At 51.2% G+C, this 24,114-nt stretch overlaps 1 protein-coding gene across 2 annotated transcripts in view; it reads right to left on the reverse strand.

Moving 5' to 3' along the window:
- Positions 1 to 29: 29 nt before the first annotated feature.
- The window catches only part of SLC12A5 (solute carrier family 12 member 5), a 90,555-nt gene continuing 66,470 nt past the window's right edge, over positions 30 to 24,114 (reverse strand). For both annotated transcript variants that reach the window (XM_081011219.1, XM_081011220.1), the window contains exons 5-13: positions 21,150 to 21,204; positions 19,176 to 19,306; positions 14,461 to 14,702; positions 12,500 to 12,711; positions 10,999 to 11,166; positions 9,266 to 9,364; positions 8,112 to 8,169; positions 4,787 to 4,961; positions 30 to 227 (exon numbers count right to left, since the gene is read on the reverse strand). In XM_081011219.1, the coding sequence (XP_080867345.1) occupies positions 66 to 227; positions 4,787 to 4,961; positions 8,112 to 8,169; positions 9,266 to 9,364; positions 10,999 to 11,166; positions 12,500 to 12,711; positions 14,461 to 14,702; positions 19,176 to 19,306; positions 21,150 to 21,204 (1,302 nt within the window). In that variant the 3' untranslated portion in view covers positions 30 to 65. The remainder of the gene's footprint in view (positions 228 to 4,786; positions 4,962 to 8,111; positions 8,170 to 9,265; positions 9,365 to 10,998; positions 11,167 to 12,499; positions 12,712 to 14,460; positions 14,703 to 19,175; positions 19,307 to 21,149; positions 21,205 to 24,114) is intronic.

The following is a 24,114-nucleotide window of genomic DNA, read 5'->3' on the forward strand; positions in this document are numbered from 1 at the left end:
CAAGACCTGGGGGGGGGCAGTCCGGCCTCTTCCTGGGTGCTGGAGAGAGACCCCCTGCCCCGTGCTCAGAGGGGCCCCCAGAGGTCCCAGGAGGGGGAGGGGGCGTACATGGAGAGGATTGGGGCCACCTCGTCCAGGGAGGCAATGAGGATGCCTATTTCGCAGATGCAGGCGGTGAGCAGGAGGGCCCAGGTGGGTTCCCCGTTGGCCTTGCCGTGCCCAAAGACCTGCGGGAGAGGAAGAGAGAAGGCAGAGAGACCGTCAGCAGGAGGAGGGTCAGGAGAGGGCCCCACACCTGGTCCTGGGAAGAAATGGCCGCAGCGCCTGGGACCTTTTGGGTTGGAGGAAAGGCGAGCCCAAGGCGGCGAGAGAGAAGTTTGCCAAATGACGGCTGGCCTGGAGAAAGTGGAGAGAGAAGGGAAGGCTCTTTGCCCTCCAATGAAGCTGAACAGAAAGCCTTTCTTTACACAGTGCAGAGTTAAACTATGGAACTCCTTCCCACAAGAGGCAGCAATGGCCAAAAATGGGTTGGATTTAAAAGAGGGTTAGGGAAATTGATGGAGGAGGAGAGGGCTATGGATGGCTCTCCTTCCACAGTCGGAGGCAGCAATGCTCCTGAACGCCACTTTCTGGAAACCACAGGGCTCTTGTGCTGGGATCCTGCTTCTGGCTTTCCCACTGGGGCATCTGCTTGGCCTCTGTGAGAAGAGGATGCTGGGCTGGATCCCGCAGGCTCCCCTGATGTTCTCATGAAGGGGACAGCCAGACATGATCATGCACTGACAGCAGCCCAGCAGATGAGGTCCAGATCTGTCCCTGTTTGGCCTCTGCTGCCAGAGCAAAAGATGGTTCCTGGTTCCAAGGGGCAGCCAAGTCTTCTGGAAGCTGATCCGAAGTCCCCTCTTGGGTTATTGTCCAATCCCTCCTACTCCATAATTTGAGCCTTTTATTTTTTGCAAAATCACACGAGGTTTTTTTAAAATTGCAAATTATGCCAGGCTCTTTATGGCGACACTTTGCTGATTTTGCCTCCTCGTTCCTTTTAGCAAAAAGGCAATGCCAAGTTGTTCAGGGTGCTTAAAACAAAAATGGAGCACAAAGTGCTCCAAAAAAGATTTCTCTGAACTGAGAGAACCAGCAGTAAAAATGGCAAATGCAATCCAGTGTGATCAAAAGACATTTATTTCACAAATACACTCATGGAGTTTGAACTTGCAGTGAGTAACCCGGAAGGAGCCTTTGAGGCTGTAGTGAACAGCACCACGAAAATGTCACCCCAGTGTGTGGCAGCCACGATAAGAGCAAATTCCATGCTAGGGATGGTCTGTCATGGATGCTTTAGTTGAGAGTCCTGCATTGCAGGGGGCTGGACTAGATGGCCCTTGGGGTCCCTTCTAATTCTATGATTCTATGGAAATAAAACTGACACTATCCTAAGGCTGTTATACAAATCTATGGTGCAGCTACACTGGGTGCGCTGTGCATAATTCTGATTTATGGTTGGGAAATTGAATGAATGGGGAAGTCACGGCTCCACAGCACATGGGCAAGAGCTCTTGGGGTGGGATGTCCTTGCTGGGTGGGCCCCAGCCGCCCCCTGGTACCAGCCCCATTGGCTCCTCGCTCTCCTTTTGCTGTGGGGCCCCAGCCCCCCGGCAGCCGAGGAAACAGCTTTGGGCGAGAAGCTGCCAGGGGCGAAGGAAGGACCTTGCAGCTTCTGGCTCCAGAGCACCTTGCAGAAAGTGTTGAGTGGCAGACAAGGTGGATGTGGCAGGTGCAGCCGAAGCAGCTGACAACTCTGGCTACTTGAAGGGGACACCTCAAGGGCAGGAGGAGGCGCAGGAGCAAAGGGGGGGCCGCGTCCAAACCCTCAAGGCTCAGCGAGGAGGGGCAGCGGGAACCGTGCACAGGGGCACTGCAAGGGCGGAAGAAGAAGAAGCAAAGGATGGAGGCATGTGGTCAGCCCCCTCCCTCTCTCCTGTCTCAAGGTGGGATCAGATGTTCACTAGGACGAAAAGGCAGCTGAACGGCTCCAGACTTCCTTTGCTGCAGCGTTTGCAACTCAGCTTACGAACGTAAGAACATAAGCAGAGTCTGCTGCTTCAGGCCTAAGGGAGCCCATCTAGTCCAGCCTCCTGTTCTCACTGTTAGGAATACGATGTTCCGTTCCACCTAAACAGATGTGTGGAGCTGTTGCATGGCACATGTCTGTTTACACTCCAGCACAGCTTGCCAGGAACTTCCGTTTGTGTATTGCTTTTGCTTTGTGCTTCCTGCTTTTGCTTGGACACAAAGGGGAGCAGACATGTTTTTCTTTTGTCCTGATGCTGAATAAAATGCTGGTAAATATGCTTAGATATGCCTCTGTCCGCCTTTCCATTGCAAAGAGTTCTTATCTCTCCTGGCTCAGTCTCTAAAGGTCTCTGAGGCTTGACTCACAGTTTAGATGCTGTTCTGAGAACCGGAGTTCGCCCGGCTGCTGGCCGGTGGCGGGAGCCAGCTGGGGGCTGCCAATTGCCCCCGTCTCCCAGGACGCACCCCAGCACTCACAGGGCCTGACCAGATACGTCTTCTGGAGAAGTGCAGGCAGGACCTGAGCGCAAGGGCAACTCTCCTCTCCTGGGGTTTCCAGCACTGGTGCCTCCGACCCCGGAGCCAGAGCCCTCTCCTCCTCCATCCATCATCACTGTCTTCTGGAGGAAGGAGCTTGACCATGCCTGGGCTTCTGGCGCACAGCTGGAGACAGGGCACTCGGCTAGACCCAGCCTGGCTCAAACCCAGCACGATGCTCCCCCTGGTCTTCCTGCGCCCGCTCTGACCTTAGCTGGCTTGATGCTTCTGCTCAAGAGGGGCTTCGCCATCCAACCCATTTGATTTGAGAGGAGACAAGGGGACAGGTGACCTTGGAGATGCGGGCGCTGAGATTGGCAGGGCAAAGCTGCCTCTTGTCAGGGGCCCTGGGCTTGTTTCCTTTTCTTTCTGACACCTGGAGATGTTTCTGTCGGAGGCAGTTTGAGGGCTGCATGTCGGAAACCCCTGCTCAGCCACCAAGCTCCCTGCCTGGCCTCGGGGTCAGTCAACCTCACAGGGCCCTGGGGGGGACGCAGCCGTGCCCACGGCCCAGGTGGCTTTTAAAGGGACGAGATACAGGGATGGAGAATTAATTGTTCTTGTTATAATTTGGCTATTGTTGGGAGTATATTGGGAAACTAATGAAAACAAATTACAAAAGAAGAGAGACATGGATGGAGGAGGAGGAGCGAGAACTCTTTTGGGTGCCATCAGCAAAAGGGAACTTCCAGGCTACCTGCTGGGAATTAGGGGAATTATCTTTGGGCTCTCCTGGACGCCTCTCACTGGCCACAGAGGAAGTAGGAGGACACAAGAAGTGCCTGTTGGATCAAGCCAAGGCCAAGCTGCTCCACCATCCTGTTCTCCCAGTGGCCAACCTGTGGGAAGCCAGCAAGCAGGATCCGAGCATGAGAGCAACTCTCCCCTCCTGCGGTTTCCAGCCACTGGGATTCAGGAGCATGGCTGCCCCCGACTGCGCAGGCAGAGATGAGCCTCTCCTCCGTGGTTTTGGCTAATCCTAGTGAGGAAAAGTCCTGGCCTGATCCTGCTGAGGGTGCAAGGAGGGTTGGAATGCACCCTGTCCGACCAACCTCTTGCTGTGTGCGCACACAGGCGTGTGCATGTGTGCGCGAGAGAGAGAGAGGGGCGCAGGAGTGGGGGCAGGAAAGCCGACGTCTCCTCCTGTTACCCAGCATGGCTCGTCCCTCAAGTGAAGACTGCCAAAGAGGCAGCTGAGGAGGGAGTTTAAAATTAGCCGCAAGTCCCTGTCGGCTGTCGGCTTCGATTTGCGCAGATGTGGCTCACTAAGTGCGCCGAGTGCGCTGAGAAACTGGGGGGCCCACAGCCCACACCCAGGCCGGCCTCACCAGCACAGACACACACGCAGCACATCAGGCCCAGTCAGACAGGGGGGCTGGGCCAGGATCAAAACCAGTTGCATCTCTGTCCCACCTGCTTCTCCAAGGAGCTCCAGGGGGCCTGCAGGATTCTGCCCCTCTGCATGTTAATCCCCACAACAACCCTGAGAGGGGGGCTAGGCTGTGAGGCAGGGACTGGCCCCCAAGGACTGACCCTCCTGGTGAGCTTCATGCCCAGGGGCGGGGGCGGGATTTGAACCCAGGTCTCTCTCCCAGGTGCTGGTCTGAGCACTGTGCCCGTCCCCCCTTTTCCTGCTACTAAGAAACAAGACCTCTCTACGTCGGTTGCAATAAACAGTCTGAAGCAGTTATTTAAAAGGCCAATTAGAAACAAACATTAAAGTTACATTATATAGATACACATATATAATAAAGAGTAGAAAACATGCATACTTATTAAAACCACTTCTCAAGATTATGGGTTAAAGTTATGAGCCTGGAAAGTGCGCCGGGACAAAAACATTTCTAGCCCATAACAGGGCAGTGAAAGGGAGTTCCCAAGAGTGCGGAATTAGCATCACGTGACAGTTGCAGAAGTTCCAGCTCTGCAGATCCCAGCCCCTGGGGGGCACAGAGTGACCTGAGGCCACAAGTGTAGGAAGGAAGAAGACCCCCGATCCTTTCCTCCCATGGGCCACTTCTGTATTCCGCAGGAGGGGGCAGGGTCCTCACCAACACCCCTGCCAAAAAACCCTTCACCACAACTCATCCTTGACTGCACCAGGAAGGGTCTTCCTGACTGCCCCCCACCCCGCGCTGTGGCCACGCTCCTCCCTTCCCCCCAGGCAGGCACTTACCCGCAGGAAGGGGACAATGCCGTCGCGAGAGATGGCCTGCAGCAGGCGAGGGGCCCCCGTCAGGCTCTGCAGCCCGGCTCCGCAGGTGGAGAAGAAGGACCCGAAGACAATGACCCAGGGGGAGGGCCAGGCCAGGGTGCCCACCACCAGGTTCCCGCTCACGGCCTCGCCAAACCTGGAGGGGCAAAGGGGCAGCGCTGAACGGACTGGCCAGCACTGCGTTCTGCACAGCTGCATCTTCAGTGCTTTGGGTTTCGGTGTTCTGATTCTACGGTTCTGTGCTTTTGTGGTTTTCTGAGCGCTGCTTTTGAGCCCAGCACCTCGTGGGCAAAGCGGCACGTAAGTAAACTCAATGGATCAGCTGGTCACCTTGCCTGCCCTCTGCTGCTCTGAGCCCCATCCCACATCACAGAGCAGAACTGCCTCTTCTGGCTTTGTTTTATAAAATTTGCACACCGATTGATTGTAAAAAGATAACCCTCAAAGCAGTTTACAAAAAAGATAAAGCAATAAAATCATCTGTAAGAAGAATTTCCAAAAAGTGAAAATAACAAGGGACTAAAAACAGAATGAAACTGGCACCAACTTTCTAAGCAACTGGACAGGCTTGTCCAAACCAACATGCTCTGAGCAGGCATCGAAAAGAGAGCAGTGAAGGCACCTGCCTGGTATCAAGAGGCAGGGAGTTCCAAGGGTTAGGTGCTGCCACCCTAAAGGATCAATTCCTTAAAAATGCAGAACGGATATTATGTGGCACCTCTGGGAGAGCCACTTCCGCAGATCAAAGAAGTCAAGGGGGCATGTATCGGGGTGATCTCGCAGGTAAACTGGGCCCAAGTTGCAAAGGGCTTTATATACTAACGGTTTCGACTTGGCCTGATAGCAAACGAGCCTGATAGTGCAGATTTCCGGGCAGAGGTCTTGCATGCTGACAAGGCCTCCTTCCTGTCAGCAATTGTGCTGCAGCATTCTGCACTAACTGTAGCTTCTGGATCGGGAGCAAAGCGATCTAGTCTTGATCCCTGCTGGGCACCTTCTGGGCCCAAAGAGGCCAGAGGTTGCCATAACTGAGGCCCCCAAAGCACAGCCCTCCCAACATTTCCGTCCCCAAAATCGGGACGTCAGGAGGGGTTTGCCAGCGCTTTCTGCTCACTTGCTCCAGAGTGTGCGTCTTTTGGGCCAGGATTCCAGCTCTCGACTTGCGCCAGACCAGAAACAGGACATTCTGGGATCCAGACAGAAGCCAGGATTGGCTCCTGTGATCCGGGATGTCCCACTTAAAATGGGACCCTTGTGAGGGTGTGAAGAAAGGCCCCACCTGCTCCGCCCTTTCCCCAGGGGACTGAGGAACGTGCAGGACTGGACCAACTAACTCGGACTCTTCCTGGTCAGACAGAGCCAGGGGCCACCCTCCTAGGGGAAGGGAGAGAGACTTCAACAATCCAAGTGGCCTTGGCATCGGGTTCCCTCCAACTCCAGGGACGCAGTAAATTGGAACCCCTACATTGTTGTGGCATGGGCAGGATCAGTCCAGATTTAGAGCCACAGAGCTCAGGTTTATTTCAGAGTCTACACAGACCTTCTACTGGCTCCCCACACACTTTTATTCTGAAAAACGTTCCTTAATTTGACTGCTGGATTGTGTGTGATGGGTTTCAGAATGTCCCCTCCCTGTGCCCAGATGCTTGGCATTTGGGCTACTGGAAGCTTAGGGCTGGAAGTGACTGGCACACTCTCCTGAGGTCTGGGGAGACTCAGCGACAGCCTGGGCTGCCTTTACTCTCTGAGTAACTCACAAGGGATGTCAGTGGGAGGGGGCTGGCAGCAGCTAGCAGAGAGTAAGACCCACTGGCAGCCCTGCAGGGCTGTTGTGTTGCAGTTGGCAAGGAAGTGGGCAGGAGAGCCTTCTCTTGGCTCCCTCTTCGTCTCAGAGGGCAGCAGCGCTGGGAAAGGGGGGCGGGCTGCTTCTCCCCTTGAGGCCAGCAGGGACCCCTGGATGAGTTCGGCTCAGGGCAAGAAGTCCCTTCTTTCCTGGCAGCCACCATAGCTGTGCCAACCTTGCAAGGCTTATTAGTCCTAATTTTATTTCCATTTTTATTTTATTTTATTGATTTGCTAACAAACCTAAAGTGCAAGCGTGACGAAACAGAAGGAATCAAAGACTTAACCCACAAAGCGTCTCAGCCTGGAAGGACGAAAGCGAAAAGGACACAGCACAGCCGCAGAGCAGGAGAGGAAAGCACAAAGATTCCCTTTGCAAATCATCAAGATTTTTGAAATAAATAAAGTAAAGCATTCTCCAGCTGCATCTCCCATCCTTGCAAAGGTTCCGTATGGCCCTAAATGAGCTGCTGGCCCTCCGTGACCAGGTGCCTCGGTATTTGTATAGGGAATAAAGCCATTAGTATTATGACCCAAAAATGTCAGTGGCGGCTGCAGCAGCACCCTGGGTGGCCTAGATAGGGGAAGGGCAGCTGAATCCCGGCTGCCAGGAGGGAGCTCAGCACCACAGGCAGCAGCCGAGGCCGGCATCCAGCCGGGCGAAGAGAGCAGGGAAGCGGGAGGGGTCCCTTGGCAGGGCGGGGGGGGGGCTGCACGGGGCGCAGAGTTTTCTGTCTTCCAAGGGCTTAGCAGGGGGTTTCTCTCAAGGCCACTGCCCTGCTTTGCTTATGCTCTTTATGTGGCACATTTTGTGTTTTACGGTGCAAAACTTCTCTCGATGGAGGGCGGCATATGTATTCATTATTATTTATTAAAGTTATATGCCAAAGACCACAGGGCAGTTTGTAACAAGAGGACGCAAGTTTGAAAACATAACCATATTATCTTAAGATCCTTGCGTTTCCCACAACAATAGCAAAAAAAAAAAAAAAATACCCCACCACAGACCTGTTTAAGGAGGCTGCAGAATGTTTAATCAACCCGAGGCCCGGTATTATCATTTTATAAATTATTATTACAGTCATACCTCGGGTTACAGACGCTTCAGGCTGTGTTTTTTTGGGTTACGGACAGCCGAAACCCGGAAGTACCAGAATGGGTTACTTCTGGGTTTTGGCGGTCACACATGCGCAGAAGCACTAAATTGCGCTTTGCACATGCGCAGAAGCACCGAATCACAACCTGCGTGTGCGCAGATGCGCCGCTGTGGATTGCGAACACTGCGGGTTGCGAATGTGTATCCCGCACGGATCACGTTCGCAACCCGAGCATCCACTGTATTATTATTATTCTTATTATTCTTATTATTTATCATCATCATCATTATTATTATATATGCCAGGAGGCCAGGGGTCCCCCAGCCCAGAGAGAGAAGAATACTCACTTGTCCCGGAGCACGACGCCCTCGATGCAAGCGCCAAAGAGGATGACGGAGCTGATGTCTGCGGGAGCGTTAAGGAAGGAGGCAGCTGGGACGGCTGGAAGCTCTGCCTGGTCCTGAAGGATTACCCCCCCCCCCGCCCGCCCCGGGACCAGGCCAGGGGGAATCAGGGCAAGTGCTGGCAGGGGGCAGGGGGGAGACAGAAGGGTGGTTTTTGGTGAGAGGGGTCGCCTGTCCGAGATTATTTAGCTGCGGTTACTGCATTGTGGGGGGTTGGGCTAGATGACCTTTGGGGATCCCTTCCCACTGGACGACCCCATGATTCTGTGCTGCCATTGGGGCCGCTTGCTGTCTTCCTTCTTGACGTGGGAGCTCTTCCTCCCTTGTCTTTGGATCGGTGTCCCAAAGAGGCAAAAGAGGAGGGCTGGTCTGAAGCTGAAGGCAAGGAGGGACTCAAAGGGAACACCTGGAAGGCACCTATTTATTATTTGCTTATTTCATAAAATTTATACGCCGCTTCACTGGAAAAACAGGCACCACCTCAAAGTGGTTTACAAAGAGAAAACAGTAGCGAGAAAAATTGACAGCAACATTTAAAGATTTTTTTTGGAAAGCGAAAATGACAACAGACCAAAAACAGATTAAAACATGCATTAACTTTCTAACTGAGCTTGTCTAAAGAAAAATGCTTTTAGCTGGGCCCCCAATAAAGTGCCTGCCTGGAATCAATAGGCAGGGAGTTCCAAAGGTCGTGTTCTTACACATGCAGAAGGGATATTTACGCGGCAGCTGCAGCAGCGCTGCTTGTGCAGATCAAAGGGGTGAGGTGGGCTCATGTGGGGCAAGGCAAACGTCCAGTCCCCATAAATGGAGGCAGCCCCTCCAAAATGGGCTTAGTGGCTCCTGGCCCAACATGTGCCCAGGTGGAAAGATGTGTGTGTGACACAGAGACAGGGTTTTTTTTTTGGGGGGGGTCTTGCTCTGGGGCATCAGGCCAGCAGCCCCTGAACTGGCCACACAGGTATGACCTCTATCACCTGCCTGAGCCCCATCTGGGGCTGCCGACAGCAGAGGGGCGCACGACCGGCCAGCCCGGTTCTTCAAGGCCCCCACCTCCCTCTGGGAACAGGGGCAGGCCCCCCAGAGGCAAAGGATACAGACTGCGGACGTGGTGGCGATGGCGAGGATGGTGCCCGTGGGGATGGACTTCTGAGCGTCACGCAGGTCTCCAGACCTGTTGGAACCAGCCATGATCCCTGGGGAAGAGGGAGGAAAAGGTCAGCCGGAAGGGACCCCACAGGGGCATCTAGTCCAACCCCCTGCAATGCAGGAAACACAGCGAATGAATCCCCGACAGATGGCCACCGAGTCTCTGTTTTGAAAACTCCAGGGAAGGAGAGCCCCCCACCTTCCCAGGGAGTCTTTTCCCCTGTCAAACAGCTCTATCACCATCAGAAAGCTTTCCCTAACGTTTGCCTGGAATCTCCTTTCTTGTAACTGGAAGCCATGGGTGCAAGTGGTGCCCTCCAAAGCGGGAGAAAACAAGCTTGCTCTCTCTTCCATGTGACAGCCCTTCAGATATTTGAAGATGGGTTTCATCTCTCCTCTCAGGCTCCTCTTTGTCAAGCTAAACATTTTTCCAAACTCACCACTGGACACCGTATTCCAGGTGAGAGGAGAAGGTCTCCTCATTGGGGAGCATCTCCTGCATCCTCAAAAAGGATGCTTGAAGAGGAAGGGGCTGCTTGGCAGGTGGGAGGGGGCAGGGAGGGGCTTCCGATTCTGGTGCCCAGCTGAGCCCCCCACCAGCGTCCCTCTCGGGTGCAGATGTGAGATCCCTTCCTCTCGTTATCGTGGCCCAATTAGTGCCAGCTGTGGTGGCTAATGAGCTGCACGTGAGGGTGCTTGTCTTGTAACAAGGTCAGGCCAGGACCGGGGCTGCCGTGAGGGCTCCCTCTGTGGAAGCTTTGCAGGACAGAGCACTGCCCTCAACCCCCCCAAAAAGCGGGGGGGGGGGTTCGTGAGGGGCACTAGGGGAAGAGGCTGCAGTGTCTGGGATCTCGGCCCCTTGAAGGACGTGGGGTTCTCAAGGGCGGAGCGAGGAATTTGGCTCAATTCAAGTGCTAAAGGGAAGCGGCCTCATCTGCACATTCCAAAACAATCTGCTGACCAAAACTCAGCCCTCCTTTGAAATCTACCTTTCCCTGAACTTTGCAATGCCCTTCTGCAGCCAAATAAGCTGCACAAAACCCTGTCTATTCCAGGAAAGCATATGCATTGCATAGGCTGGCGAATATTTTAGAAATGCATTGTGTCAGAGGAAAATGCACGCAAAAAATTGTGTGTTAGCGAAAGTGTGTACTGAAATGCTAATCAGTTTTCATGGTGGGTTTTTTTGCTTTTAAAAGAACACCACCCCACAAACTCCTGCAGAAATGGGGAGAATTGAAGCTCACATGGGACAAAAGAGAAGCTGAAATCGACAGGGACGCCGACCCCTGACCTTTGCCCCAGGACTTGAGGAGTGGGCTGCGGGATGAGCCTTTCCCTGGGCGCTTGTGAAGCAGACCCCCTCCCAGCCTCTGAACTGGGGTGGGGGCTGCTGTGCTTCTCAATCCTCTTCGGCCTGGGGCAAAGGGGGGCGTCCATCAAAATGGCCCGAGGTCCAGGGCTCCATTTATTGTGTTGGGGGCAGAAAGTAGGGAGGTGGGATCAATGACGCCCAGCCCCAAATTTCCCCAGCCCCATATGGCCTCCTAAAAGTCACACCTGGCTGGAGGAAGCGCTGAGCACCCAAGGCCCAATCCTTCCCCCAGGCACCCTCCTCACCTGTGCCCCAGAGACGTTGCCCCACCTGCGCCCGGGTGCCACCCCCACCGGAGTCCATTACCTGTGACTGAGGGGAAGTAGATGCCCACCAGGAGGGTGAAGTAGGAGGTCATGTCGCTGAAGACGTAGGGCTGGTCCATGTCCAGAAGGGCATCTGCAGGGGCCGCCGAGGTCATCCCAGACTTCTCAATGATCACCCCTTTGGGCAAGTAGGTGCTCCAGAGGTTTTCTGCGGGGGGAGGCGTCATGACGCGGGGTGGGTGAGTGGCTGCCATCCCCAGGGGGTGGCCCCACCCTCTACGCCAGTGGAGGAAGGCCCCCCAACCCACCGCCAAGCCCCCCACCTTGGGCTGGGTTTGGGCACGGCACAACTGGCACGGTCCCTCTCCGCCTTCTTGCCAGAAGTGCCATTAGTCCTGCCCCCAGACTAGAGCCAGTCTGAGGCCTCTGCCCCCCTCCGTGCCCCCTTGCCCCTCCCCCTCTGGGCAAGCAGCAGCAACTCACCTGCCAGCAGGTCAGGGAAGTGCCTCTGCCCCACGGCACTCTAGGGTTTTAGGGGGCACCGCCTTGATAGATTGTTTTGTGGGTTTACAGATATCCTTAGAGAGAAGGAAATGAACTGCGCCACCCTCCCCATCCTGGAGACACAGCCGCGGGAAAGCGGAGAGCCGGTGTTGGTGTAGTGGTTAGAGTGATGGATTAGGACCTGGGAGATCAAGGTTCGAATCCTGATCGATGCATGCTGACAGCTTATTTATTCGTCTTGGGTTGGGGCATTGCTGAGGGGGTTTTTGTTGGAGGGGGTATTGTTGCAGATGATACAATATTTCTGTATCTTTATTTTGGATTTATGTGGAAATTGTTCAATTTGGTTGTGTGCTTTTTGACGTTTTCTTTATTATTTATAACTGCTTTTGAACAACAATGGTGACTGTGGACATCCTTGTCTAGTTCCTTTTTGTGTCTTACATTCGTCCATTATCACCTGGTTTATGATTAATTTTGCTTTTTGCTCTGAATAAATTGCTGCTATTCCTTTTAGAAATTTAGGCCCACATTTAATTTATTCAAGTAACTTTGTCATGAATTTCCAAGAGACATTGTCAAAGGCTTTTTCAGCATCTATAAACATCATTGCTGCTTTCTTTTCATTTTTGACCTCCAGGTATTCTATTATATTCAAAATATTCCTTATATTCTCCTTCTTTTGTCTATGTTATGTGGGTTTTTTAAATATGTTGTAAGCCGCCTTGAGCATAGTTTTCACTTTGGAAAGGCGACATACAAATAAAATGATTGATCGATCGATGGATCTCCACTTGGCCAAGAAATTCCCTGGGGTGCCCTTGGGGGCCAGTCGCCACCACTCAGCTTAGCCTACCTCACAAGGTTGTTGTGAGGATTAAACGAGGAGGGGGAGAAAACACCCCCTTGAGCTCCTTGGAGGAAAAGGGGGGATATTCAGGCAATGAATGAATAGAGCTGTCCATCTGCCCAGGTCCCCCGCCACTTTTGGGGCTCCCCGTTTGACCCTCCAGTGATGCCACCGAGAGCCCTCCTACCTTGGATGAGGCCGGAAGCAGCTCCCGGGATGCCCTGGATCTCGGTGACGTTGTTGAGGGCGAAGTACTCATCGCAGGAGGCATTGAGGAAGCGGGAGGAGCAGAAGAGCCCCCAGAGCTGGGAGCCGATGGTCTCGTTGCCCTCCTGGACCACCTTGGTGCAGGTGTCAAAGCCGTCGCGGGACAGAGTCCGGTTGCCCAGCAGGCAGATCCTGGGAGGGGGGAGAGTAGGGGAGGGGTCACCTCTTCGCTGCCCCCTGGCCAGAGGGGCCGCCCTGCAGGTTCTGCCCCTTCCCCACCCGAAGGGGAGGAGGGACTATTGATGGACTTAGTTATAGAATTGTAGAGAGCCCAGTGGGAAGGAGAGTACAAGGGTACCTCTGGTTGAGAACGGGATCCATTCCGGAGGCCCGTTCACAACCTGAAAAGAACGCAACCCGTGTCTGCGCATGTGCGAGATGTGATTCACCAGTATACCTGAAGGAGCATCTCCACCCCCATCATTCTGCCCGGACACTGAGGTCCAGCGCCGAGGGCCTTCTGGTGGTTCCCTCATTGCGAGAAGTGAGGCTACAGGGAACCAGGCAGAGGGCCTTCTCGGTAGTGGCGCCTGTTATGTAGTGTAGTTCACCCTGGGCCAACAGGGGGATACTGTATATAGTTTTCACTCAGGTCTGTAGATAGTTTTCACTCAGGTCCGCGGCAGTTATTTTAGGCGGGAACTCTGGGCTGTTGTGGTTACAATGTTGACAGCCGGCTGCCTATAAATACAGGCCGGCTGAGCTGTTCGCAGTCAGTTCTATTCCAGCTTACCATAATAAAGAGCTACTTGAAGAAATCGCTGTGCCGGCTGCTATGTCAACCCACGACTTAACAGCGCCCGCCCTGTGGAACGCCCTCCCATCAGATGTCAAAGAGATAACAACTACCTGACATTCAGAGGACATCTTAAGGCAGCCCTGTTCAGGGAAGTTTTTAATGTGTGACAACTTAGTGTATTTTCGGTCTTTGTGGAAGCCGCCCAGAGTGGCTGGGGAAACCCAGCCAGATGGGCGGGGTACAAATAATAAATTATTATTATTATTATTATTCTGCGCATGCGTGTGATGTCATTTTGCATGTCTGCACAAGTGGTGAAACCCGGAAGTAACCCTTTCCGGTACTTCTGGGTCGCCGTGGGACGCAACCTGAAGCAAACGTAACATGAGGTACGACTGTATTGAAATGGAGACACACACCCCTCCCACTTTAAACATTATTATTATTATTATTATTATTATTATTATTACCCCACCCATCTGGCTGGGTTTCCCCAGTCACTCTGGGCGGCTTCCAACGAAATATTAAAATACAATAGTCCTTCAAGTATTAAAATATCTTCAGGTATTTATACTTTAAAGTGAGGGTTCCCAAGAAACCCGAGGCCTTTCTGCTAGGTATTGTCAGACCAGAGCTTCTAAAGGAATAGTTTCATTTGTTTCTGTATGCTATGGCAGCAGCAGAAATAGTTTATGACTGCACAAAAATGGAACGAAGAAGTTCCCACGAAAGAAGGCTGGCTTAGGAAGATGATGGGATATATGCTCGGACTAACTGAGAATCAGGGAACAAAACAGGGGGAAAGAAATTCTTGAAGGATGGAAATATTTTGAAAAAAATAGCATGGTTGTGTTAAAATGCATGCAGGATTTGAAGTATGACAACAGATGAGAATTTGCAGTTTAATAACTTGGAATTAACTCATGTAATGGATAAAAGAGAAGTAACACCGCAGCTTTATAAGGGAATGAACACCATGGAAGGTGAATGGGGAGTTAAGGGATATGAGAGATAGGTTTGGATGGTGTTTCCGAAGAATTTGTAAAATTTGTAAAAATAATAATAAATTATATTAAAAAAAGAAATGGAAGCCCCCGTTTGGCGTGGGCCGGGCTGGGGGGTTCTTCCTCGTTGGCACTTACGGGAAGCTGGGCGGGTCAAAGGCCGACTTGATGACTCCGGCGTAGATGGCCAGGATGGAGAGGATGACGCAGCCCAGGAAGACCAGGGCAAACTTGTTGACGTACTTGACGCCCACAAAGACCACGGTGGCCATGCAGGTGAGCACACACGTCCCGTAGACGCGCATGTTGTTGAGCATGGCAGCCGCTTCTCCACTGGCGTCCTCAGCCTTGAAGATGGCCATCGGGGGGAAGATGTAGGCCTGGCGGAGAGGAAGGAAGGGTTAGGATATAGTTCCGTTCCACCTTTAGAACAGATGTGTGGATTCTTGTATGTCACATGTCTGTTTACATTCCAGCTCAGCCTGCTGGGAACTTCCGTTGTATATAGCTTTTGCTTATGCTGTTTGCTTGGACATGAAGGGGAGCAGACATGTTTTTCCTTTGTCCTGATGCTGAATAAACGCCTGTAAATATGCTTACATATGCCTCTGTCCGCTACTTCTGTTACAAAGAGTTCTTATCTGTGCTGGCTTGCGTGCTCAGTCTCTAAAGGTCTCTGAGGCTTGAGTCGCAGTTTTGATGCTGTTCTGAGAACCGGAGTTCGCCCGGCTGCCGGCCAGTGGCTGGAGCCAGCTGGGGGCTGCCAATTGCCCCCGTCTCCCAGGACGCATCCCAACAGGAAGGAGACCCAACTCAGAGGAAGGCAGGGCCACCCGCCCTCAGAACCACAACCTTGTGGGCTTGGAAATGGCCCCAGGGACATGGAGAGCTGCTGGATCAGGCCAAGGGGGCCCCACCGAGTCCAGCATGCGGTTCTCACAGCAGCCAAACAGACGCCCATCATGGGAAACCAAGGAGCAGGATCCGAGCACCAGAGCAACTCTCCCCTCCTGTGGCTTCCAGCTGCCTCCGACTGTAGAGGCAGAGCAGAGACATCCTGGCTAGGAGCCCTTGGTAACTTTTCCTCCATGAACTTGTTTTGCTGGCCATGACTGCCTCCTGTGGCAGGGAGTTCCACAGTTTATCCACTGCGTGACGGACTCCAACATTCAGTTTCATTGGATTCCCATGAGTTCTAGTGTTGGGGGGGGGAGCTTTTCTGTACCGTGCATAATTTTATAAACTTCTATCATGTCACCTCTTGCCTTTTCTCTAAACTATTATTTGTATTATTCGTATTATTAGCATTAGTGCTTCACCTGTAGATCTTAGCAGGGTTCACAACATTAAAATACAGTGGACGCTCGGGTTGCGAACGTGATCTGTGCGGGATGCACATTTGCAACCCGCAGCGTCCACAACCTGCAGTGGTGTGTCTGCACACACGCAGGTTGCAATCCGGCACATCTGTGCATGCGCAAAGTGCGATTTAGTGCTTCTGTGCATGCACGACCGCTGAAACCCAGAAGTAACCCGTTCCGGTACTTCCGGGTTTTGGCGGTCCGCAACCCAAAAAAACGCAACCTGAAGTGTCTGTAACCCGAGGTATGACTACCAAAAACACATCATAAAACAAGCACAAACCCATAGCCCCCTGCCCCCCACCAACTGCACAGCCCCCAATGCTGCCCCTTTCCTCCTAGGGGAGTTGCTCTACCTAATAATAATAATAATAATAATAATAATAATAATAATAATTTATCATCGATTTGGTCCAGTCCAACCTCTTACAATGCAGGAATCACAGCTAATGAATCCCTGGCAGACGACCCCCCCCAACCTCGGCTTAGAAACCTCCAAGGAAGGAGAGTCGGCCACCTTCCAAGGGAGTCCGTTCCTCTTGCCCCCCAAAGTTCTTCCTGATGTTCAGTTGGAAACATTTTTCTTGCACTTTGAATCTGGAGCAGCAGAAAAACCAAGCTGGCTCGTCCTTCAGTGGGGCAGCCCTCCGGGTGCCTCTCATGCCAGGTCTCAGAAGTGGGCCAAGCAGCTCCCCAGAGGGGCGAGGGGTGGGCCCAGCTGGAGGTGGGGGTGCAGGAGGGTCTCCTTCACTGACCTGGCACAGGCTTCGGAGAGGCTCCCTGGGGCTGGGGGGGGGGTTCTGTCCTTGCTTGGGTCAAATGAGGGCAGGGCTGTGCAGCAGGGAAACAGCGGGGAGGGGGGGACACCCCTATCACAAGCTGCAAAAAGGGTTCTGGGAGCCCAGAGACGCAGATGAGCTTATTGCACCAAAAGGAGATTAAATTACCCCAGCTCATTTTAATGCTTTTAACGTGGATGACAGCTCCCCAATCTCAGGGTGATAATTAATCTGTGAAAGGATGTATGCTACGGATTGTCAGTTCACATATCTTCACGGCAGAGGCATAATTCCACACTCAAGCATCTTGGAAACGCAAGTTATTTAATATATGTGATAAGTGCTGAAATGGCCTCTTTAGCAAGAGCTTGGGTGAGAGGGTGACATAAACGATCCCATTTGCGCCTAGAAATTGGGAACAATGAACTCTGGCGCTGAGCAGTGGGACGTGGAAATATGCGAGGGGCTCCTCTTGGAAAAGGATGGGGCAAGGCTGCGGCTTTCTAAAAGGCAGAGGCTGCTGCTCCTTTTGCTGCTAGGATTTTCCATGGTGGTTTAATTTTGATTGCAAGTGTTTCCTGAGAAGAGTGTCATGAAGCCCCGAGATGTGACTCCATCCTCATCCTCCTCACACAGTCCTCTGCCGGCTGACCCTCCCTCCTTGCCCAGAAAGGGAGGAGGGGGTCTTGCTGGGGGGGGGCTGCATCTGCAAAAGTCCTTTGAGCCGACAGGGACAAGCTTTGCATCCAAAACACCCCCAGCTTCATTATATTCTCCCTTTTGCAGGGAGACAAAAGCACAAGCGGAAAAAACAAGCAGGATATTATGCCGGAGAGAGCAAATGAAGGATACGGAGATGAGATATCAGGTCACTTAAGCTTTTTGCTTACATCTTCTAAAAGAAAAAAAGGGAGACAGGACAGCTATTCTTCCGCCTCAGGATCCAGTGTCATTATTTATGTTTGCTTTTAAAAATATATCTATTTCTAGTTCCTTCAAAGGGAGTCTTTCATGAACTCCTTTTCTCTTCCAAGGCAGGGGTTGCATTGTATTTTCTTAAAGAATCTCTTTTCATGGAATCGTAGAGTCGGAAGGGACCCCAAGAGTCATCGAGCTCCATCCTGACTCTCTGCTTTCTGTGGACCAAAATGAAACCCAGAAGCCGCTCTTTGCAAATCCAGCCGCCATGCCAGGAGCCACTCAGGTATTCCGAGGTTGTTCTGCTTTGAGAACAAGGCTGCATTGCACAAGAGCTCCTTAGGGCAGCGGCAAAGAGATTTTATTTTTGGAAAGAATTTGATATTTGAAAAATGGGGAGGGGGGAAGCACTGAAGTCATCATGGGGAAAATCAGAACTTTGTTAGACTTTCTTACCCTCCAGATTCACTCTTCCTGGGCTGGCATGTTGTTGCCGAAGTTGGCTTTTGGTATCTTTATTTTAGATCGTGTGGAAATTGTTCGGTTTGGTTGTGCACTTTCAAATGTTGCATTTATCGTTTATGACTACTTTTGTTGTGTTGCGGTTGTGCATTTTTTCCACGCTGCAAGCCGCCTTGAGCATGATCTGAACTGCAACACAAGGATCTGCCTGTCTGAGAAGCGTTATGGTTTGGCAGCGGGGAAGCCATGCAAATCCCACAGAGGGATAAGAAGGAAGGCAGGTCAGAAGGACTTGAAAATTGGCCTGGCGGGGGTTAAACAAGACACTTTTAAAATGGATTTCCTCCCACCCAGTGAAGGCCAAGGGGCTTGGGGTCCCGTGCTGCTGCCCGCCCTCGCTGCTCTCGGTCTGCCTGCCACCACTCACCAGCAGAATCTCTCTCTCTCTCTCTCTTAAAATTGCTTTATTGAACTTTTAAAAACATAACACAAAATCAAAGTTATCAAAAAATAATAATAATAATCAAAATCTGTTACATTTTTTCACAGTCTTCTTTTGGTTCTAATGACTTCCCACCAATTCCATATAAATTTAAGTGTGTATTTAACTAGTGCACTACAGTGGTACCTCAGGTTAAGAACTTAATTCGTTCCAGAGGTCCATTCATAACCTGAAACTGTTCTTAACCTGAACCACCACTTTAGCTAATGGGGCCTCCTGCTGCCGCCGCGCCGCCAGAGTACAATTTCTGTTCTCACCCTGAAGCAAAGTTCTTAACCCGAGGTACTATTTCTGGGTTAGCGGAGTCTGTAACCTGAAGTGTATGTGACCCAAGGTACCACTGTATTCATCTCTGCTTTTAATAATTACTTATTAAAGATACTGTACTTTCTTAAATTTATTCAGTAGACTACAGAAGCTATTCAAAGGCTGCCACAGACTTCATGCTATTACAGTCTTTAATGTAACTTTTAAATAAACCCCATTTATTTTAAAAAAAAATACTTGGTCTGCATGGTCTCTTATTTTTCCTGAAAGCTTAGCCAGCTCTGCGTATTCCATTCCTTTTTGCTGCCACTCCGACTTTGATGGTATTTTTCCTCCTTTCCAATTAGTGGCTATTAAAATTCTTGTGGCCACTGTCACGTATAAAAATAGCTCCCTTATATTCTTTGGTATGTCAGGACCTAATATTTGAAGAAGGAAAGACTCTGGGGTTTTTTGTATATAAACAAACCCTTAAACATTTTTTAAAGTTCCATATATATTTCATCCCAGAATTCCTTACTTTTTTTGCATGTCCACCACATATGCAGCATAGGTTCCACTCACCAGCAGAATCTCGATGGTGCCCAGGATGTACATGGCACCTGCAAAAGTGGTGCCCAGGTAGAAGCAGAGCCCCACAGCGCCCCCAAACTCAGGGCCGAGCGAGCGGGAGATCATGTAGTACGACCCACCAGCTGGAGACAGACGGGGAGGGAGAGAGAGAAGAGAGAGAGAGAGAGAGAGAGAGAGAGAGAGAGAGTTAAGCTTTCATATACGCATAAGACAGCATCTTAAAAAGCAGAGACATCACCTTGCCAACAAAGGTCCGTTAAAGGTATGGTTTTCCCAGTAGTGATGTATGGAAGTGAGAGCTGGACCATCAAGAAGGCTGATTGCCAAAGAATGGAGTGAATTTTGATGCATTTAAGTCTTCGTATGTTTTAAAGTATTGCAAATCTTCTTGTTTTTATCTTTTTGTAAACTGCTCTGAAGGCTTTTCTTTTCAGCATCCGAGTGGTGTATAAATTTTATGAAACAGACAAATAAAATAAATAAATGAATCTCCAGAACACCAAAGTCCAAGTCCCAAGGGTTTGTGGATCTCGTAACTTGTGAGTCACGTCATAAGAATGTGTTTTACAGATGTTATATGTTATGGTGTGTGGGGGGGGGAATACAGGTTTGCATAAAAGAGACTCCCATCCTGCCATCATAAAATCCTTGTAGCCAACGCCAGCATTTGGGCACTGGGGTGGGGGGAAATTGGAGAGCAACTGCAGACCCCCCCCCCAAGTGTCCCTATTTTCCAGGGACGTCCCTGATTTAGAGAAGCTGTCCTGGTTTCTGATCTGATCCCGGAATGTCCTGCTTTTCCTTAGGATGGCCCTATTTTCCTGGGAGAAATGTTGGAAGACATGGAGTTACCCAACCCCTGAGCCGTCTGAAGGCAGTCCTGTAGAGGGAAGGCTTCTTTTAAAATGCTTGATGTTTTGTTATGCTTTTATATATGTTGGAAGCCGCCCAGAGTGGCTGGGCAATCCAGTCAGACGAGTGGGGTATAAAGAGGGAAATTATCATTATGGCATGGGACGTCCCTATTCTCATCGGAGAAATGTTGGAGGGTATGCAACTGAGTGCCCACGCCCTTGGATAATGCCAGCAGGCCATTGCCTGGCCTCCCAGCTGTACTTCCGGCTATGCGCCAACCCTGTGAAGCAGCCCTAGTGTGATGGCCTGGGACTTGGGCTCAGACTCGGAATCAGAGGAGTCTCAGTCCGCACCGGATCCTTTGCCTCAGGCATCATCTGAACCTAGTCTGGAGCCTGATCCTGAAGAGCCCCAGTCCGCACAGGTTCCCCTGCAACAAGCACCAGCTGGGCCGAGTCAGGGGCCTGAGCCTGCCCTGGCTCCAGATGCAGGGATTACCTCGTTGCCTCCAGCTGGGCCATCACTTACAGCAGCTCCACTACCGGTTGGGTCAGGGGAGGCTGAGGCGGCCTCTGGGTCTAGTAACCCTCCGACGTCTCCCGAGCTGCAGAGTCTGAGGTCTGAGAGAAGGAGAGACCTGAGTACTCGCAGGAGGAGTGCTCGTCTTCGGGCGAGACACGGGGGTGAGTCGCCGGGGGATCAGGACCGGCCGCTACCCCAACAAAGATAAAAGGCTGTCAGACCCCGCCCCAATGTTTGCCAGAACCTGCCTGTCATCCTGTGCCTGCCCTTGCCTGGTTTCCTGCCTCGTGTCCTGCCTTGGCTCTGTCGGACTGACTCCTAGCAGAACCCTTTGATTCGGGACCGGACCTGGACTGCGTTGCTCAGGTTTACCCCTGGGACCAGCACACGTGGCAGGACAAAGTGGCTGCAGAAGAGGGAGGCAGAGGCAAGGTGTCTTGGCAGGGGGAGAGGGGGCACCAAGGCGCTGGCAAGCCGTCAGGAGGAGTGCTGAGGAAGATCCCCCCTCCCCTTGGCCTGGGGCTCCGCGTTTGCAGGCGGACAAACACACAGACACACAAACACACAGACACAAAGGGCTCTACCCACCTGGCACGACTCCATTGGTGGCAATGGCACTCATGGAAATGGCTGTCAGCATCGTCTGTGAGGAGGGAAAGGCAGAGAGGTAGGAGACTTGCAATGAAAGAGGGTTTGGTGGGGGGGGATTAGAACTGCAGAATTGGGAGGGACCCCAGAGGCCATCTAGCCCAAACCCCGCGATGCAGGAATCCCAATGAGCGCCAGGTCGGCCTTCCTGGGTTTACCTCTTCCCAAGGCATGACAAGGCAAGACCCTCCGTTTCCCCCCTAGATTGTTCTGTCCGGCTCCCGGATGATGGAGAGTGGAGACAGCACTTGGGGGAGGGCAGGGGGTCACCAGGAAGCCAAGGGCCAGAGGGAAGAAGCAAAGTCTGGAAAGTGGCCCCAGGCAGGTGATGGAGGGGGCTGAGAAGCAGGTGAGGGTGAGAACATAAGGACATTTGCATCTGTCAGAAATCAGTCTTTTGGTACGGCAGCACTGGCACTGCGAAACTCCCTGCCTCTTGACACCAAGCAGGCACATTTGTTGCGTTGAAACAACATTTGTTTTTTTTTTAATAAGATATTTATTAAGGTTTTCAAAATATTACAATATAGAAAAAGAAAAAAGAAAAATGCAAAAATAAAAATAGTTAAAAACACTTCATTCTTTCCATTACTTATCCTTCATTTGCTTATTTCCCGGACCTCCTCACGCCTCCCTTTTTTGTATTCCAGTTCAGTTTGTTAGTTCAGCAAATCCCTCCCCTCTTTGTATATCCTAGTCGTTAATCGTAAAGTATTATAATTTTAAATTTTTACCTATTAATAATCCATTTTTTCATATTCCCTTATAACATTTCAGCTAAAGACCACTTAGTTTCAATCCAACATCATTCTAACATTCATTAATTTTGCAATATTTCTGTAAATGATCTTTAAACTTTTCCCAATCTTCTTCCATCGACTCTTCTCCCTGGTCTCGGATTCTGCCAGTCATTTCCGCCAGTTCCATATAGTCCATCACCTTCATCTGCCATTCTTCCAAGGTGGGTAAATCTTGTGTGTTCCAATACTTTGCAATGAGTATTCTTGCTGCTGTTGTGGCATACATAAAGAAAGTCCTATCCTTCTTTGGCACCAATTGGCCGACTATGCCCAACAGGAAGGCCTCTGGTTTCTTTAGAAAGGTATATTTAAATACATTTGTTTGGCAAGCCTACCCAGACATTTAGGATGCTGTTGTATTTTTAGTTTATTGTTGGTTTTAATTTTTTGAAGGTTTGTATTGCTTTTACTAATAATCTTACTGTTCTGTTCTCTTTTTGGTAAACTGTTTTGAGCTTTCTTTACAATCAAGCAGTATATAAATGTTATGAAATAATAAAATAAAATAAAAATAAAATAAGAAAAGCTTTCTGGAACAGACCAGATTCCCCCAGGGCAAACCCACAAGCAGGATGCCAGATCCACTTTCCCCTCCTGAGGATTCCAGCATCTGGGATTCAGAGACATTGCCGTCTCCAGCTGTGAAGGCGGAGCAGAGCCCGCCTGGCTTGTCAGTCATACAGGGAAGTCACTCTTATTTTGAGAAGCTCAGAGGCTCTCAGGGTCTGGGAAGCGGCTTCCCCTTGCCTGTGCTGCTGAGACCCCTCCTCTTGCAGGGTCCCCCTGGAATGGGGGCCACATCTCATCCAGCCAGAAACCAGCTCAAAGGGGCCGGGGGGGGGGCACAGGGCCAGATCCACACTTCCCCCCCATCAGTCACTGTGTGCAACACAGCGCTGTTAAAATTTCCCTTTCATTTATCCTCAAAGGGCATTCAAAAGAAAGCAAAGGCGATGACGCCCGTTTTCCAGAACAGGCTTCCATCTGAAAAGTGTTCCAGCTTAGCTGCAGGGCTTGCTACACCCATTTCTATATTCTTCAGCCAAACGTACAGGCTGCTTGATTTGAAAAGCAAAAATCTGTAAGTGGTTTCATAAAACAATACTTATATAAAAAAAGAAAACCCGCAAAACCAACAGACTCCAAATAAAGAGGCCGCCTTAATGAAGTGGGGCAAAATATAAATGGAAGCAACAGAATTTAAAAACAAGTAAAATTCCATGTCTGGTTAGGCTTGTGAAAACGACTTTTGGCATTAGCTGGGATTCCTGCATTTCAGAGGGTTGGACTAGATGACGAACGGAGCCCCTCAAAATCGACCGCTCTGAGATTCTGTGATTTGTTTCGCTGAATCAGACTTTGCAAAACCAGTGCCCTGCCTTCCTCCTTCCTGGGACTTGAACCCAGGGCTTTAGGGCTGCCCCAACCAGCCAGAAGGGGGTGTCTCTGGGGGGTCCCTTTGGGGGGTTGAGGGCAGGTAATGGGGTGGGGAGAGGTGGGGGCTGAATCAACTTGGCAAGGCTGCTTCCTGGGGACGGCCGGGAGATGGATGGGCTGAGCGGGGCCTTTGGGGCAGGATGCAGCTGGATGAGTCCCCGGGAGGCAGGCTGGGATTAATCAGCTTCGCCGCACCATTGCCCATCCAGACAGGTGTATCCATCCCCAGCGCCGGCAGCTGCCTTCCTATGCCTGGCCTGGCGGCATCCCCCACTGGCACATAGAATCCTGGAACTGTAGAGGGGGAAGGGACCCCCAAGGGTTCTCTAGTCCAGCCCCCGTCATGCAGGAATTGCAGGTGAGGAATCCCTAACAGGTGCTCCTCCAGCCTGCAATCCACCTGCCTGCTGTGCCAACTGGGACAATTTATTGGAGGAAGAAATAATAATCTTCTGCTGTATTTATTTTCTGGACTGCAGTTCTGAATTACCTGTGTGTTTGTTAATAGATCTATTTAGTAGCTTTGATTACACACACACACACACACACACACACACACACACACCCCAAATTTAAAAATCATAAAACTGAAGAGCTGGGTGGGACCGCAATTCAGACATCACAGCTCAAGCGGCCCTGACAGGGAGCCATCTAACCTCTCTTTAAAA

Source organism: Podarcis pityusensis, assembly GCF_964106645.2.
Source record: "Podarcis pityusensis genome assembly, chromosome: 6".
NCBI classification, from domain to species: Eukaryota; Metazoa; Chordata; class Lepidosauria; order Squamata; family Lacertidae; genus Podarcis; species Podarcis pityusensis.